The sequence below is a fragment of the Schistocerca piceifrons genome, chromosome X, assembly GCF_021461385.2.
Source record: "Schistocerca piceifrons isolate TAMUIC-IGC-003096 chromosome X, iqSchPice1.1, whole genome shotgun sequence".
Lineage (NCBI taxonomy): Eukaryota > Metazoa > Arthropoda > Insecta > Orthoptera > Acrididae > Schistocerca > Schistocerca piceifrons.
The window spans coordinates 171,169,361-171,188,026 of record NC_060149.1 but is presented as its reverse complement, the minus strand read 5'-3'; the positions used below and the strand labels follow the sequence as shown (position 1 = coordinate 171,188,026).

Sequence of the window (18,666 nt, the reverse complement as noted above, 5' to 3'; positions counted from 1 at the left end):
TGGCGAGATCTTTTCACAAAAATTCGTTCATAAACATTCTTCTTAGAATGTCCAAACATATTTTTGACTCCCACCTACATAGAGAGAAATGACCATCGTAACCAAATAACAGAAATCAGAGTTCACAGGAAAAGATGTGTGGTTGCTACTCCAGAGAGTAACAGTAGATAAATAGTTGGAAAGTGGTTTTATGAACCCACTGCCGTACACTTTACATGTAGATGTACATGTAAAATATCTGCAGGAACGAGCTAATGTCTTACCAGTCGCGTTCTGCTTAGATTTATATCTAACTTATAATAAAATAACACGTGTACAAAATTTCACTGTGGCACTATCTATCCCTCGTGTTCAGTTCCAGGTTGGGGTTTCCCGTTACACCTTTCACGCGGTTTCCATAAATTACTTCATTATGTCACTGGTAGCAATTTTCCTGTGATGACCTCTAATGACCCTGCTAGTAGAACCGATCGGTGAAGAAACGCAGCGATTAATACCAATTCTTTCATCTTCTGACCACGGATGCCGCTGATCCAGGTATCAAGACGTTGATACGTCGGTAACCAAAAATGGTTCACATGGCTCTGAGCACTATGCGACTTAACTTCTGAGGTCATCAGTCGCCTAGAACTTAGAACTAATTAAACTTAACTAACCTAAGGACATCACACACATCCATGCCCGAGGCAGGATTCGAACCTGCGACCGTAGCGGTCGCTCGGCTCCGGACTGTAGCGCCTAGAACCGCACGGCCACTCCGGCCGGCGTCAGTAACCCATTTTTATTCAGTCTCAAGACTTGGAAGCCCTATTGTAGAGAACATTAAATATAATAGAGGTGTTCTACATCTATTCCATGCGAGGCATATATCACTTTGTGTGGCAAAGGGAGAAGGGGAGGGGTAATTCTGGTCCACATTCCTGTTCCGCCACTAATAGTGTGCGAGAAGAACCGCTGTTGGTAAGCATCCTCATCAGCTCAAATTTCTCTGATATTTCTGCCACGGTCATCTCGCGATATGTAAATGTGAGGAAATAATATGTCGCCTAAATTTTCTTTGAACGTCTACGCTCTGAATTTTAAGAGTAAATCACAACGTGATACATTTCTCGTAGTGTCTACCACTGCGGTGTAATGAGTCACCCCGTAAAACAGTGGCGCTTACTAATCGTGCCCGTCACGAAACGTACGGCTTTTCTTTGGGTTTTCTGTGTCTCCTCTATGAATGCTACCAACAATGACCAGCAGTACTCAAGAATCGGTCGAATGGGCGTTTTGTAAGCCACTTCTTTCCGATAAGAATTACATTTTATTAATATTCTTCGAGTGAGTCACAATTTATCTTCTACTTTTCCTGCAACCAATTTTTTGTGGTCGTTTGAGATTAGGTCATTCCGGATGGATACTCCTCGATATTTTACGGTCATAGCTGCAGTAATTTATTGCCAATAGCGTCATCGAACAGTAACGGGTCTTTCCAGCTATTTATACGTAATACGTTACAGTCATTGACATTGAGGGTCAACTGACAACGCCTGCAGCAAGTTTTAATCTGATAGAGGTCTTGCTGTATTCAGTAGATTGCAGCGAGCGAGCAGATTGCTGTGAGCGTACTGTAAAAGTCCTCGTGAAATCGACGCATCGGTAACACGCTCTCACTTGTGAGATAACGAAAATTGCCGCGCGGGATTAGCCGAGCGGTCTTAGGCGCTGCAGTCATGGACTGTGCGGCTGATCCCGGCGGAGGTTCAAGTCCTCCTTCAGCCATGGGTGTGTGTGTTTGTCCTTAAGATAATGTAGGTTACGTAGTGTGTAAGCTTAGGGACTGATGAACTTGGTAGTTAAGTCCCATGAGATTTCACACACATTTGAACATTTGAACATAACGAAAATTAGAACCATTATTTTTTGTGCAAATAGTGACACACTGTTTTTAAATATTTAAAGAAAGTCACGCAAATATACCACCAAGAGCCGCTGGTAAAACAGAACATTATCCGCTACCAGTTTCGATAAAAGCGATTAACAACCGAGATGCAGTTATTACAATAGCCTAAATGGTATCACTCGTAATGTTGCGCTGATAAAAATAAAATTATAAAAAGATCTTGCATTACTGTCGTTAAGGTTAATATGTGTTTATGCAATTAAATAATGTTAGTATTCTGGCCATTTCTATGGTCCCTGCTCCAATGCAGCGTACACTACGCAAAATAGCTAGAACGTAGAATTCTGCCGTATACTAAGTTTACTTAGCTGTATAAACGTATTATACTTAACGGCAGTGATATAATTTATTTTACTAACGCCAAGCGAGTGTGCTACCATAAAGGCTAGTTGATGATTTTCGATCAACACTGGAGCGAATAAAGGTTTATTTTAGCGCCAATTCTGAGTGGCGCAAATGTGTCTTTCTTTAGACATCAGAATATTTTCGTGATGTAACTGCGTAGTTCATTTTTTGAGAGATCCGTGAAATGGTAATTGGGAGGGATGTGATTCAAATCCCTGTTCAGTCATACTGATATCGATTTTCCCTGGTTCTCTAAATCATCTCAGTCTAATGTTCCGACAGTTTATTCAGAAAAGGTGTAAGCGATTTGCTGTTTCTTCTATGCTCTGTCTCTAGTGAGCTCCAAGTTCGTGCCGATAGGACGCTATTTTCAGTCCTTTTGTCAGAGAGGCAATTGTAGATTTCATTTCTACATTAATGCAGGTTGAATACATTAGTCAAACGCCCTGAAATCCGTAATATTTCCATTATCTACCGTCTTGTACATTTAAACTGAATGGAGGTTGCAGTGTCTTAGGGATACGTTGACGACGTTGTGAGATGCGAGCTGGAATAAAGCGACTATTGTTGGACATTCTATGATGGTATACAATATAATCTTCGATTACAATACATCCACATACCGAGATGAAAGTACTACCAAGCCCTCGTTTTACACAACGATACTGAAAACTACAATTTTCACGGCACATTAACTTAAGTCTGAAACAAAAGTTTTTAGAAACGCAGAGAAGAAATGAATATAGCGTATTTTTTCGTCCAGTTGTAGTCGGTAACGTCGAGTAGGTGCGTCAGCAAATAAATCAAGTGAGTCTAAATCTGTAAGTAAAGCAAAAAGGAGAGGCTATAGATGAGCACGAACATTGCACAGAAAGAATAAATAACGTAACACGTTACTACAAAGTTGTGAAAGAGTCCTTTTAATGCATTAGGTGAGTTATGAATCGATTTCGGAAGCGCTCAAGAAATAAACCCAAAACATCTCTCAGGCTCACGCAAGCAAAAACCAAACTACCCTACGGCAGTGCTGGTGCTTTGGTTGCAATCTGAGATCGTTGAATGAAACAATAAAGAACTTAGACGAACGAATACGAGGTTGTATTAGGCTGCTAACCATCATTACCCTTCCGTTATAAAGAGACTACCGTAGTACGATTCTGATATATCAAACGACTTACACAACCTCGAAACAGAGATATGGAAATCAGAAACGTGCGTTCAAAGCCACCAGGAACAGTGCTATTTCTGGTTACTTTAAACACGCGTCCTTGTGTATCGGGACAAGGAAAATTGACTACCGTTACGAATTTAAGGCGCTAAACGCTCAGTCACACTCCCCGTAGTAGGTAGTGTACTAAATTTTTATTGTCAACATTCTGCCAGTAAGGTAGGGATGTACTGTCAGAATTCCACATCAGAAGACATTTCTCCAGCGTTCTGGGTTAAATGGAAAACCTCTCCATAGTGTCTCTTGTGACATTCTTGACTGTTATCCGCCGTCGGGTTCTTCGTCTCTTTTAATTTCATCCATGAAGACGTATACGCAACTCAGGATCACTCATTACAGTCACCAAAAAAATACTGAGACTCGCCTGACACCTAATGACAAATGCAGGAAAGCGACATTCTCTAGGACAATGCGGATGAAGGCAATGGGTGATTCCCGCATCGACACCCAACGCTCGTTTTCTGAACAAAGGACTGACTTTGAATTTTGAAACATTCAGTCTGTTTAAGAACAAAGATGTGATTATAATTAAAGCAAAGTTATCTCACTAATATTGTGGTAATTATGTTTTTCATACAAAAACCTCTTCTGTCTTCTGTCAATTGGGAGTATGAAACAGGACCAACTGAAAGAAAGGAAAGACAATGGCGCAGTAAGAAAAATACCTAGCCAAGGGAAGAATGGAAACAATGGGAAAAGCCAGCAGAAAAGGCGATGATACCCACAGCAACGAATACTCAGGGGAAAAAAAGGGAGGGATAAAGATAAAGAAAATTCACGTAGATGCTTTTTCATTATTGCACAGGATAAAGATATCTGTGATATACTAAGAGGAAGGATATTCAAACGCTGACAGGAACAATTTAGAACTTCAGTTGAACGCAGCGTAGCTTTGGAAGACGTCTAGGTTGCTGAATTGTTTGTCCCACACATGGACTGGAGAAAAGTTGAAGAAAAAAGTATAGTTGTCCATGGGTACATCCCAGACGCTCAGATATATGATTATAGTTACAAAATGATGCTATATATCAGATATATAAGAAAAGTTATCAAGGTGTCCAGTTACATAAATTAGATGAGAGCAACGTGACTAAGGTTCAACGGATTTAAGTGCAGATTTAACAGGCAAATATAAATTTATTCTTTTCTTCTGTAATTAAAAGAAACTGCTAATTGGGAGTGTGCTTACTAATATGCTTGCTAACATCGCAAAGTAAAATATCCAAGCACTCTAGCTATGAGAAAACTGTAGGTTTTGTTTGTATGTTTTTCATTTTCGTTTCATTCGCAAAACACACCGCAGAGGTGAAACTGCACAGTAAACATACGGAAGCAGAGAGTATTTTGCTCGACAGAGTTTAATTAGTAGTTTTGCTGACAAATTAACTTAGAAAAATAGATACTTAATGTTTCTGTTCAAAAATAACGTACGCGAGCTATCGCACTACACGATAATTGGAGTGGATACCAAGAATTCTAAATGACGCTACTTTTATTTGCACATATTTTACACTCTGCATTTCCAGCATTAAGTTGACGAAATTTTTGTAAATCAAGTATTGAAAATTTTCTGCTTTAATTTTTAAAGCCTCCAAATATCGCAATCTATGATGTTATAAGCATACAACTATACATATTTACTATTATCATAAGCTCAAAAAGTAATAATAAATAACAATAAATTCTCTGCTAATAGTTTCAATGTGAACAGCGCCTGTTAGTAGCGAAGCAGCCAGGCGTTTGCAGAAAATCGCCCAAAATTGACACTCATATACGCAAGCGCTGTCGGTTCTGACGAGATTATACATGGCAGTAGTTGCAATTCCATTAAAGGTACCCACTGCCCCGAGGCCTATATACAAGCTACTAATGACACATGTATGAATCATCTTTGTAAATCTACAATGTATCATTTTGACGTAGCAACACCTGAAGCCCGTGCACATACGCTACTGTTCTGTCATACGCCGTACATCGAGTGTGAGTATGAGTCTATTACTCAATATGCGGGAAATCACAGTTGATGAAAGAATTGAGCGAAAACATTGCAGTTGTTTTATGTTCTACGTGATGTAAATGATCTACATTGTGTAAACATTCAGATGATTAGTACTCTGTCAGATAGACTGACGAGCGTGACAAAATACACAAATAAAATATTTGACGATCCAGTGTCTTATTCCAAAAAATTTGTTTGTAAATGAGATTAACGGCAATTATATGTAACAACTGTGTACTACTTCATAAATTATTTTATTTTTTCTTAAAACATTTACACAAAACCTTCACATAACAGTCAGCACCGCCACTCCCAGCTATGACTTTTGTCATTTTTACAGATTTCGTAAAAAACACACGTCACATCAACACTATTTCCCTACGTACTACAATTTGGTAAAAAATTAATACTGTAACAAAATGAACAAAGCACTTGACAATATAATTATCTTTTTACGTCATCCCTCGCTGTTGTCCTCGACACTCTTTGGTACACTGGTATTGCCACAACATTAAAAAATAGTAAACATTTTCACATTTATATTGATTAAAAATTAACGGATATCAATTACAATTATGCATCGACGTAAAAATTTTCAATTTTTAACTCCTTACATTTGCATGTCCGAAAGCCAGGTGCATTTAAAAAATTTCAGAAGTAGTTATGAGTATTCACAGACTCATGCACTTTCAAAACCGGAGAGACGTGTGCTGAAATTCTGGCTGAACCTTAGTATCAATTCTGAAGTTTTACCAGTTATTCATACGATAAACAGTTAGCTCAGTATACTGAAAACGGACCGTTCTCGTAACAGACATTTCCAAAGCTCTTGCATCTTACAGATCTCCAAATCAACGTCATAAATCACCAAATATTTAAGGTAAATTTTCATAGTGAAATATTTCTGTATCCTATCGTTTGATTGTCTTTATTCGAGGAACGATAAGAAATTGTCAAGAGCTATGTCTTCACATAATGTTATTCTTGAACACTGGGAGTTTCAGCTGTGAAGGTCCACAATAACTATTACGTTCTCAGTAGTGAAGGGAGAGAATTCCTTATCAAACAAGCAGATTTCATTCTTTCCGGAGTTAAACGACATCTGAGTGGCCAAGCAGTGACATCTTTGGTCATCTATCGTGAGTTATCAACTTCCCTCGTGTTTCCTGCATCGAAATCGTTCCACGGCCATAGGTCTGGATTCTCTTCAACATCACGGGCAACATCACTCCACATCACAGGCTGGCCTGTAACATTAAATGATTAAGTTAGTTCTTAACTATTCAGCTCTCAGTAACACAGGTATTACTATAAACTATCTGCCGACGGCGAAAGAATAGCTCTCCTAAGCAAATACTAGAAAATATGGAACTGGTGCATAAATATAACGGCATCTTACAAAACTGGAATTATTTCTACATGGATTGTGATATAGTTCAAAACTACAGTTTAGAAAATAAAAATAATGGGGTATTTTTGTTTTTTGTTGTTCTTGTGAGCTTAGTAACGGAAATCCGAAATCAGTATACCTCGAGCAGGAGAACTAGAAAATATATTGTTCAAGAAGTAGCCCAAAACGCCAATATCTTTAAAGCTGAAGCAATATGACGAGTTTTATAAGATACAGAAAACGAGGGAAGCATGAAGAAAACATTTCTAAGTCTGACGTAAATAGAAACATGTAGGGAAGAAGGAAGAAAGAAAGAAAGAAACTTTAGAGTGTAATAATCCGACGATATTGATGTTACCAGATACGAAGCACAAAGTCGGAGGGGTGGGAAACAGATTCAGTCTTCATCTGCTTGGAGGAACCATAACGGCGTTCGTTCAAAATGACTTAGAGGAGCTAAAGGGCATACAAATGTTAACGACATGAAAAGAAATTGTATCTCTCTTCTCCTGAATATGTGTAGTATCTTAACCGTTGAGTTGCACGTTTTTCCATGGAGTAAGGAAAGGGTGGAGCAGGAGGAAGTCCTGTTCTTCCAAATTAACAGGCTAGGACACGCAGGATAAGGATATCTACCAAAATTAAAGTCCTGAGCTTTGGCGAGGAAGTTTGCAGCATGCCACGCAGATAACTCTGTGAATAGCCTTCAGAGCCTTCAGCCATCATGTTAATAAGCCACTGTTGCAAAATATTAACAATAATTAGTTGCAAAAGATTGTAAAAACTGGTAGACGCCGATCTCAGGGAAGAACAGTTTCTGTTCCTGCGAAATACAGGCCATACTGACACTATGACTTACATTAGAAGATTGGATAAAAGACGGACCTACATTTATAGTATTCGCAGAAATAATAAAAGCTTTTGACAGTGCTGATTCTAATACATTCTTTGAAATTCTAAAGATAGCAGGAATAAAAGTAGAGAATGAACGGTTATCTACAAATTTTACAGAAACTAGACTATAGTTACAAGTCGAGGGACATGAAAAGGAGCTAATAGTTCAGAAAGGAGTAAGACAGAGCTCTACACTATCCCCATGTTATTCAGGCAGCACACTGAGCAGGCAATAAAAGAATGGTTAAGTGGAATTGGGAATGTCTTGAAAAGGGATTATAAGACGAACGTCAGCAAAACTAAAACAACTGAGTGTAGGACTTAGATTAGGAAATGAGACACTAAGAGTAGTAGTAGATAAGTTTTACTACTTGGGCAACAAAATAACTTACGATGACTGAAGTAGAACGAACATAAAACGCAGACTGGCAATAGAATGGGAAGTGTTTATGGAAAAGAGAAGTATTTTAAAATCTAATATAATACTCTTACGTTTTCTGAAAGTGCTTGGAGTGAAGCCTTGTACGGAAATGAAAAGTGGAAGATAAGAAGGAAAAGATTCTGAAATGTAGCGCTACAGAAGGATGCTGAAGATTACATGAGATTACTAGATAGGAGGCGCTGAATAGAAATGAGGAGAAAATAAGTTTTTGGCAGATTTTGCGTAAAACAAGTGATCAGTTTATTGGATGTACCCTGAAGCACGGAGGAATAATTAATTTACTAATGAAGAGAAGTAGGGCGGGAGGGGGGGGAGGTAAAAGTTATACAGGGTCACCAAGGCTTGGCTCAGTAACAAGGATCAATTGGATGTATGTTGTAGTTATGCAGAGATGAAGATATTTGCGCAATATAGACTACCGTAGGGAGGTACATCGAATCAGGCTTCCAGCTGAAGGCCACAACAACAACAACAACAACAACAACGATGGAATGTGGCACATTACGAAATTTTGTTAGACGAGCTGGCTATTTTGTGGAAAAGTCATCAACTTTCCTGTTGGGAGCCAGCCAACATTAGCATCATAGCAGATAATACTGAATGGTAAAACAAAAATATCCCTTAGAGTTACCGTATTTAATTTTGTCTTGTAACTTCATAGGCTGAACTTTTATTGATATGACACTCTGATCTATGCCCGTCGACACTGCGCTTTTTATATAACTAGTTTAGCCCGGAAGGATAAATCAGTCTTCTGCAAAATCGATGACGCTAACATTTCAGTGGGTAGAAGGGGAACGAAGGAGTTTATGTATTTTATCAGCTTGTTAAAATTCCGGTCATATACATAATAAATGAATACACATACATCGAGTACGATGGGTGGAATTAAAATTACTTACCTGAATACGTTGATACTGAGTCCTCAAGAAATGTCGTATTTGTAGTTACCTTACAGCAAATCCATTACAATGATAACTATTACTGTAATTTAGGTTTATGAAGCTCAGGTACGTTTCTTTGTCATTTACTTTTCATGTAAGTTTATTTTTGGTTGTTCCTTTGCCTGTTCCGATTATTTTGTAATTAGAGTTTTTACTTTCAACAACAGTAGTTACCTACGTATTCAGAAAAAGAAGCTCTAGAACTGGAGCGCAGATACGTCCACTTTTTAAATAATAGATATAGCAGCTTCCATCGAATTTTTATAATTTCTGTCAGTCAGTTTCTAAGCAATAAATGTCACCTACCGTACCTTTTCGGCATTTTTCAATTGTAATTTGTGTTTAGTAAAAAGATTTATTCCTTGTTTTTTGAAAAGCGTTCTCGTCATTCATGTTTAATACCGTGACGTATTAAGTAAAATGGAATGTATGACGTCAGGAATTGTTGTTAGAAGTTGACCAAAACTGGTGTCCAAGATCAAAGGAAGGGCATAACAGTTCACAGAAAATACAGTACTGTAAAAGGGAAATTTATATGGAAGATAGAATATGGTGCCTGAGACGACATAATTATATGCAGCTTTTAGAGGAGACTTAGCACGTCAACGATTTATCACTTAGAAATTCATTAATGGCTGGTTAGGCTACCTATTTTAAACACACAGCTGCATGATGTTTTACAAACATATGGACATTTCTTGGAATGCCCGACAACAATATTGCGAACGTTTGACTTTCACAGAATGCCCTATAGTCACAACATTTAGTTTGGAATTTCTCCAGCAGATGTAGTACAATGTCTTTGAAAGCACATGTCCATTATAACTTTGCTGTTTTTTAACGAGAGATCTGCGATGTTCCTCAAAATCTAGACGAATTATACGGTACTTTTGTAACCAATATGTGTGGCCACACATATGTAAGAGACCGAGACATGAAATCATAAGGCATTTTACGTAGAGAACAATTTAAAGGACACACAAAACACATCCCATGACTAATTATATTAAGTTACCAAAAAATTAACGTATCATTTCGTCGAGTTGCGAAAAAGCAATTTTTCTGTTACTGGCGCTCACACTAAAGTAAGCAAATATTTGTGGTAAATAATAACTTGGAACTGGATGCAGTTTCTAACACCAACGCGGAAAATCAAATAGTCAAAAGTTAATTATCTGACAGCAAAAATGATGTACAGGTACATGTACAGGGCAGATATGCGAACGATGCAAATTTATTGAATACATATTTGGAAACTGGCACAGCATGAAACCGAGTGTGCGTATAACATGTTAACAGTCATCAGATAAATACACAACAACATCATATTCAGCTACCAGTCCTCAAGTCACATATAGTGAAAATATTATAGTGCAGCAGTAAGGGGAAGTATGTAGTTTACAGCAGAAAACATGTAAACATAGCACCCTGGTAATGTTCGCTCTGAAGGTGTTGCCGTGCTTCTGAGTGCCTACTGCTTCTGTTAATAAAGGGCAAAATAAGTAGCAAATACTTTTATCATCATATTTTATTGCACCTATACGTAATTATCCCATTACCAAGTCCTCAACACTTAGCAGAATCGTCAGCAGAACACAGACTGACAGAATGAAGAACTTAACATTCACACTAGCTCGTAGTCAGCTGGTAAGTACACGAAGAACGACATCATTTGAATAAATATAACATCTAGCACAATAAATCAAGTAGTTTCTCAACATACATGAACTTTAAACATAAGTACCTCTAAAAGAGGAATCAGAGTGCCAAGTGTAGGACCTACATGCGGTTGCTTTAGCTACGTTGGTAGCCGCACAATGGCGAAAATGTTACTGATATCAACAAATTCATGCCACGTCATGACTGATTTGTATATCAGTCTCCAGCATATAATAGCGTATTTGATTTATGATCCTGGATTTTTGGATTTCCTAGTCATTCTGACTTTTTTTCTCTGGTGTTGCAAGGGGAACGATGTATCAACGACGAATCCGAGGAGACAGTGTCAGTGAGTGTATTTCTACCTACATCGCCAGAATGATCGACAGAAACGGTAGTGTAAACCGAAATCACTCAATAAATAAGATATCCGAACAGACTTAAAAAGTCAGTGGCTGGAAAGGTCAGCGCAACTGCCTACAACATCGGAAGCACTCACATTTTGCGCCCTTGTGTGAATAGATACTATATAACACATCAAGAATTCCTTGAAGTTCGGTGAAAGCCAGGTTCAGAAAACGTAAGAAATCTACAGGCTCGTAAAGATTTTTAAACAGACCGGACTGCGCGCGAGATGTCTAGGAAAGTTTATATAACTAACCTCAATGGCATCGGTTCTCGCCACAGCGAGGAATTACCACGATCGTGTTTTCAGTGAAGGGAGAGAGATTCTGAGGGACGACAACAAATTCGTAAGGTGAGCGATTCAAGATAAACGCAGATTATGCTTCTCATTCAAGGGAAAAGTCGTGTGTAAACCGTGCCGATGGAACCGCCTGCAGAATATTAGTATCAGTGTAATGCAACATACAACCTCCGGCTGCAGGCTCGATAGCAATACACCACCACCACTGCAAGGGGGTATTTCTTTGAGGTTACTAGTGACATGTTCAACTGTCATTTGAATAACTGAGAGACACACCAAGGAAACCTGGACAGTTTCATTCATATTCGTTATCATTGTGATTCTTTTAGTCCAGGGAGCAATGTCTTACGAAGTTCAGCTATCTATATGATTATTGTGTGGAGTCTTGTGGTACAACGTAAGTTTCACCCTTCAGACGAATACTCTTAATTTCACAAATTAATGGAGAATCCGAACATAAACTTTGTCATCCTTTACATACACTGATTTTATTAGGAATGGAAACAACGGCAGATATACAGAATTTTATATTTTCAGAAAGTCTTAGATCCGTTAGAGCGCTGTAGAATGACAAGAGAAATACATTACACACCGCAATTGCGAACTTTTTCCACGTTGTAACAATAACGCGTGGTGAAAACATGAACAGTATAGAGATACTACTTTTTTCCTTCAGTAAATTGAGGCAGTGGGCAAGTGGGAAGATTCGATACCTGATAAGTCTTATAGTCTCTTTTTTCCGCCATTATATATGTGTGTGTGTGTGTGAAATATGAAAAAGTCGAACTTTGATTTCAATATGAACTCTTTGTCCCCTCACAGTGGTTGGTTGAGCTGATGCATGAGTGTGCAAGTAGGTGAATGCCTTGTAGGGCACTGGTCTGTTCCCAGACAAACCTCAGTCAATGGTGTAGAAAGAAAATTAAATTGCAGAGGGCAGCATACATTCTGAAGTGAAGTCTGACACTCCTAGTAAGAATTATCATGTTCGTAAGCTATCTTCGCTGCATGTAACCAAATACCTGACATAAGTTTATGCTGTGGTGTATGTGCCTAAAAATGCTACTTCACTGTGACTATCCATTACATACATCATGTCCAAGACACAATACTTCTCGGATATTTGAACACGACAGTAAAGATCAGTACTTTTCTGCACATAAAACATTAGTGACAGAAAAAAAATGAGCAAAGAAAAGATTCTAATGAAACTACGCTAAATGTCCCATGAATTTCAGAAAAATAACAGGACACTTCATAATATCAGGCACATTTTATTATGTGTAGAAATGATAACGGTCAATGGCTAATGTTAAGAATTGTCCTAGAACAATAATTAATTAAATGCTCATTCCTGAATGCGGATGCATATGCTGAAAATTTAGTTAGCACCAGTATAGTAGAACGATGATCATGTGGTCTGTGCCAGTTTAGAAAACGGTCGGCCGTGGCGTGCAAAACCTCACGCAAACACGCTGTGGCTGCATGCGTGTATCCCGAAGAGCGGCGTGTCTCACCACTACTTGCTTCTTCTCGGAAATACTGCGTACGGCGCGACATTTTATTTAGCATTGCGGCGAGGCATTTTCCGGCTGGCACGACATTCTTCAGTTCGGCACAATCGTGGTGTTGGCACTGTTTACCCTTCCCTGTTTCTTCATACAGGGTGACAATTATTGAACTACATGAAAAGAAATGTAAATTAGTTACGAACTACGGCGTGCACACACTCTATTCGACATATGAACGTCACTACACATATTCGGATTTATGTTATAACATGTCCGGTACACCTGCCATCATTGGCGATGGTGTGGCTCAGACGAGTAGCGAAATTCTGCAAGACCCGCTGTAGTGACGTAACATCGATACTGTCGATGACCCCCTGAATGGCTGTTTCCAGCTTAGCAATGATTTTGGGGTTATTGCTGCACACCTCGTCCTTGCTATAGCCCCACAAAAAGGAGCCGCATGTGTTCAGAATCCGGAAAATTCGGCGGCCAAGCGAGGCCCATGCCAATGTGGTCCCCAAAGTGTTCCTCCACGACATCAAACACTATCCTGTTTCGATGGGGTAGAGCTCCGTCTTGCATAAACCGCATCTTGTCGAAATCAGGGTCACTTTAGATAATAGGGATGAAATTATCTTCCAAAACCTTCATGTACCTTTCGGTAGTCACAGTCCCATCAAGGAATACCGCACCGATTATTCCGTGACTGGACGTTGCACATCACACAGTCACTCGTTGAGGGCGAAGAGACTTCTCTAACGCAAAATGCAGATTCACAGTCCCCAAATGCGCCGATTTTGCTTATTGACGACCCCGTCCAAATGAAAGGTGCTTCGTCACTAAACCCATCATACGCATACTAATTCCCATTATGCCACCCGGTCAACCGTGCAGTTTGAACGTGCTAAGGCAAACCGTTCAGTAGTTATGACGATTTTATTTCACATAGTTCAATAATTGTCACCCTGTAATATAATGGAAGATAAGTCCAGTGGCTGTTTGCACAAAAAGAGGCAGCCCAATGGTCTATCCCCACAAGCCTTTATAAATGAAGGGAATGACAGAATAGAAGAGTGAGACGTCCCAATATCTATCATGCAGTCGCTTAATCGACAGGTACCGCAAATTTGGAATGTAGCGACATTACAGCACCACAGAAACGAATTTATAGATTTATTTGACGATGAAGAAGCAAAAATTACAACGGCTGATAGACAGGATTCATTGATCTGTGCATCAAGAAGCAACTTGTGCTAAACTTGCAAGCATGAAGCAGTTGATGAATTTGTTGATACGAATAGTAAATTTTCTGAAGTCGCACGCAGTGTTACTGTCAGTTGCAACAGTTTTAGATGGAATTGAAGGAAGAGTGTACAGATTTTATATATTACTGCAAAGTACATTGTTTAAGTCGAGGGGCATGCCTGAAACGATTTTTCGCTTTAAAACCAGCTATTGTTGAATTTGTGAAGGTAAAAGGAAAGCAGGAGCGAACATTAGAACTTCCGGAATGGATTGCAGATCTCGCATTCTTTTTAAGTGGACTTGACTGTTGATTCCCGACAGTCAGACATTCTAAGGGGAGAAACAACTAATTTCTGGTTTGATGGGGATTCATTTGAAGAGAAAATTACGTTGTGGAAGGGACAAATTCTCTATGCTCACTGGCATTAAAGACAACACCGTTTGAAGAATTCATTGTGACCTTGGAAGAATTAGAAGGATAGCTTTCTAAATGTTTTGAGGACACTGCCAGTCTTACATCTGTGTCTGAGGTGTATTCGAGATTTTCGATTGCAGCTGAAAGTGCCCCTGTTCATATGCAGATGGAACTGATTGATCTGCTGTGTAAATTCCCATTTAAAAGATAAATTCTTCTATGTTAAAACAGTCTATTAGGTCTAAGTTGTTTTCCGCAGGAGGAAATTCCACGTCTACGTAATGACGTTGCAAATGTGATAAAATAATGCGATAAACATATGTGTGTGAAGGCTTTTTCCGATTGTGAGACAAAGTAAATCACGATTGCATAGCAACCGGAGTGCGAAAATCTGTGAAATTGTCTGCATCTCTCCATATGCCGACAGTTTTTACCAGATAAAAATTATATCATGTCTTCAGCGCACAAAAAATAATTAAATAATAATGAAAATTAGATTTGTTTGTGATCTATGTTGTTGCGAAATATGAAATGTGAAATCAATTCTTATGCCGTGCGAATGCACGTAAATGCGGCGCGTTCGCACGTTCCTTCTTTCCCCCTCCTCACGCTCAGACAGCGTGGGTGGGGGTGGGAGAAGTGTGCACCCAAGTCAGAGAGCCATCCATGCGTGCAAGAGCACTACTCGCATGTCGAATTCTTGGCCGTCTCTGGCCTGGAATGAGTATTAGAAAAGTTTTAGGAAATATCTCAATTATACGAAATCTAATTGTCAGTATGATTACATGATGATGGCGTCCTCTTGGGTAAAATATTCCGGAGGTAAAATAGTCCCCCATTCGGATCTCCGGGCGGGGACTACTCAAGAGGATGTCGTTATCAGGAGAAAGAAAACTGGCGTTCTACGGATCGGAGCGTGGAATGTCAGATCCCTTAATCGGGCAGGTAGGTTAGAAAATTTAAAAAGGGAAATGGATAGGTTGAAGTTAGATATAGTCGGAATTAGTGAAGTTCGGTGGCAGGAGGAACAAGACTTCTGGTCAGGTGACTACAGGGTTATAAACACAAAATCAAATAGGGGTAATGCAGGAGTAGGGTTAATAATGAATAGGAAAATAGGAATGCGGGTAAGCTACTACAAACAGCATAGTGAACGCATTATTGTGGCCAAGATAGATACGAAGCCCACACCTACTACAGTAGTACAAGTTTATATGCCAACTAGCTCTGCAGATGACGAAGAAATTGAAGAAATGTATGATGAAATAAAAGAAATTTGATGTGTCGGCAGCTGGGCCAACACCTTGTAGATCGAGATGGCTGAGAAAGCACGCTAGACTAACGCAGACGGGCGTGAAGTACTGGAACAGTCTACGTAATTAATGCTATGAAGAAAAGTACGTAGCTGGATTAATACTTATCTTTAATCAATCATTGTGGTACATCGCTCTTGACGATACACAGGAGACTTTAATTACAATCACTGTAAGGCTAATGGCGCCTTGCTAGTTGGTAGCCATTAACTTAGCTGAAGGCTATTCTGTCTCTCGGCTAATGAGAGAGAAAGGCTTCGTACATCTAGTCGCTAGCCAGGTCGTCCGTACAACTGGGGCGAGTGCTTGTTCGTATCACGAGACCTGCCTTGTGGTGGCGCTAGGTCTGCGATCACACAGTGGCGAAACACGGGTCCGACATGTACTAAATGGACCGCGGCCGATTTAATCTACCACCTAGCAAGTGTGGTGTCTGGCGGTGACACCACAAAATTATTCAGATTGTGAAGGGAGACGAAAATTTAATAGTCATGGGTGACTGGAATTCGAGTGTAGGAAAAGGGAGAGAAGGAAACATAGTAGGTGAATATGGATTGGGGGACAGAAATGAAAGAGGAAGCCGCCTTGTAGAATTTTGTACAGAGCACAACATAACCATAACTAACACTTGGTTTAAGAATCATGAAAGAAGGTTGTATACATGGAAGAATCCTGGAGATACTAAAAGGTATCAGATAGATTATATAATGGTAAGACAGAGATTTAGGAACCAGGTTTTAAATTGTAAGACATTTCCAGGGGCAGATGTGGACTCTGACCACAATCTATTGGTTATGACCTGTAGATTAAAACTGAAGAAACTGCAAAAAGGTGGGAATTTAAGGAGATGGGACCTGGATAAACTAAAAGAACCAGAGGTTGTACAGAGATTCAGGGAGAGCATAAGGGAGCAATTGACAGGAATGGGGGAAATAAATACAGTAGAAGAAGAATGGGTAGCTTTGAGGGATGAAGTAGTGAAGGCAGCAGAGGATCAAGTAGGTAAAAAGACGAGGGCTAGTAGAAATCCTTGAGTAACAGAAGAAATACTGAATTTAATTGATGAAAGGAGAAAATATAAAAATGCAGTAAGTGAAACAGGCAAAAAGGAATACAAACGTCTAAAAAATGAGATCGACAGGAAGTGCAAAATGGCTAAGCAGGGATGGCTAGAGGACAAATGTAAGGATGTAGAGGCCTATCTCACTAGGGGTAAGATAGATACCGCCTACAGGAAAATTAAAGAGACCTTTGGAGATAAGAGAACGACTTGTATAAATATCAAGAGCTCAGATGGAAACCCAGTTCTAAGCAAAGAAGGGAAAGCAGAAAGATGGAAGGAGTATATAGAGGGTCTATACTAGGGCGATGTACTTGAGGACAATATTATGGAAATGGAAGTGGATGTAGATGAAGATGAAATGGGAGATATGATACTGCGTGAAGAGTTTGACAGAGCACTGAAAGACCTGAGTCGAAACAAGGCCCCCGGAGTAGACAATATTCCATTGGAACTACTGACGGCCGTGGGAGAGCCAGTCCTGACAAAACTCTACCATCTGGTGAGCAAGATGTATGAAACAGGCGAAATACCCTCAGACTTCAAGAAGAATATAATAATTCCAATCCCAAAGAAAGCAGGTGTTGACAGATGTGAAAATTACCGAACTATCAGCTTAATAAGTCACAGCTGCAAAATACTAACACGAATTCTTTACAGACGAATGGAAAAACTAGTAGAAGCCAACCTCGGGGAAGATCAGTTTGGATTCCGTAGAAACACTGGAACACGTGAGGCAATACTGACCTTACGACTTATATTAGAAGAAAGATTAAGGAAAGGCAAACCTACGTTTCTAGCATTTGTAGACTTAGAGAAAGTTTTTGACATGTTGACTGGAATACTCTCTTTCAAATTCTAAAGGTGGCAGGGGTAAAATACAGGGAGCGAAAGGCTATTTACAATTTGTACAGAAACCAGATGGCAGTTATAAGAGTCGAGGGACATGAAAGGGAAGCAGTGGTTGGGAAGGGAGTAAGACAGGGTTGTAGCCTCTCCCCGATGTTGTTCAATCTGTATATTGAGCAAGCAGTAAAGGAAACAAAAGAAAAATTAGGAGTAGGTATTAAAATTCATGGAGAAGAAATAAAAACTTTGAGGTTCGCCGATGACATTGTAATTCTGTCAGAGACAGCAAAGGACTTGGAAGAGCAGTTGAATGGAATGGACAGTGTCTTGAAAGGAGGGTATAAGATGAACATCAACAAAAGCAAAACAAGGATAATGGAATGTAGTCTAATTAAGTCGGGTGATGCTGAGGGAATTAGATTAGGAAATGAGACACTTAAAGTAGTAAAGGAGTTTTGCTATTTGGGGAGCAAAATAACTGATGATGGTCGAAGTAGAGAGGATATAAAATGTAGGCTGGCTATGGCAAGGAAAGCGTTTCTGAAGAAGAGAAATTTGTTAACATCCAGTATTGATTTAAGTGTCAGGAAGTCATTTCTGAAAGTATTCGTATGGAGTGTAGCCATGTATGGAAGTGAAACATGGACGATAAATAGTTTGGACAAGAAGAGAATAGAAGCTTCCGAAATGTGGTGCTACAGAAGAATGCTGAAGATTA

At 39.3% G+C, this 18,666-nt stretch overlaps 1 protein-coding gene across 1 annotated transcript in view; it reads right to left on the bottom strand.

The window, feature by feature from the left end:
• Positions 1-5,755: 5,755 nt before the first annotated feature.
• The window catches only part of LOC124722126, a 58,722-nt gene continuing 45,811 nt past the window's right edge, over positions 5,756-18,666 (bottom strand). The window contains exon 5 of the mRNA XM_047247331.1: positions 5,756-6,767. Coding sequence (XP_047103287.1) covers positions 6,655-6,767 — 113 coding nt within the window. The 3' untranslated portion in view covers positions 5,756-6,654. The remainder of the gene's footprint in view (positions 6,768-18,666) is intronic.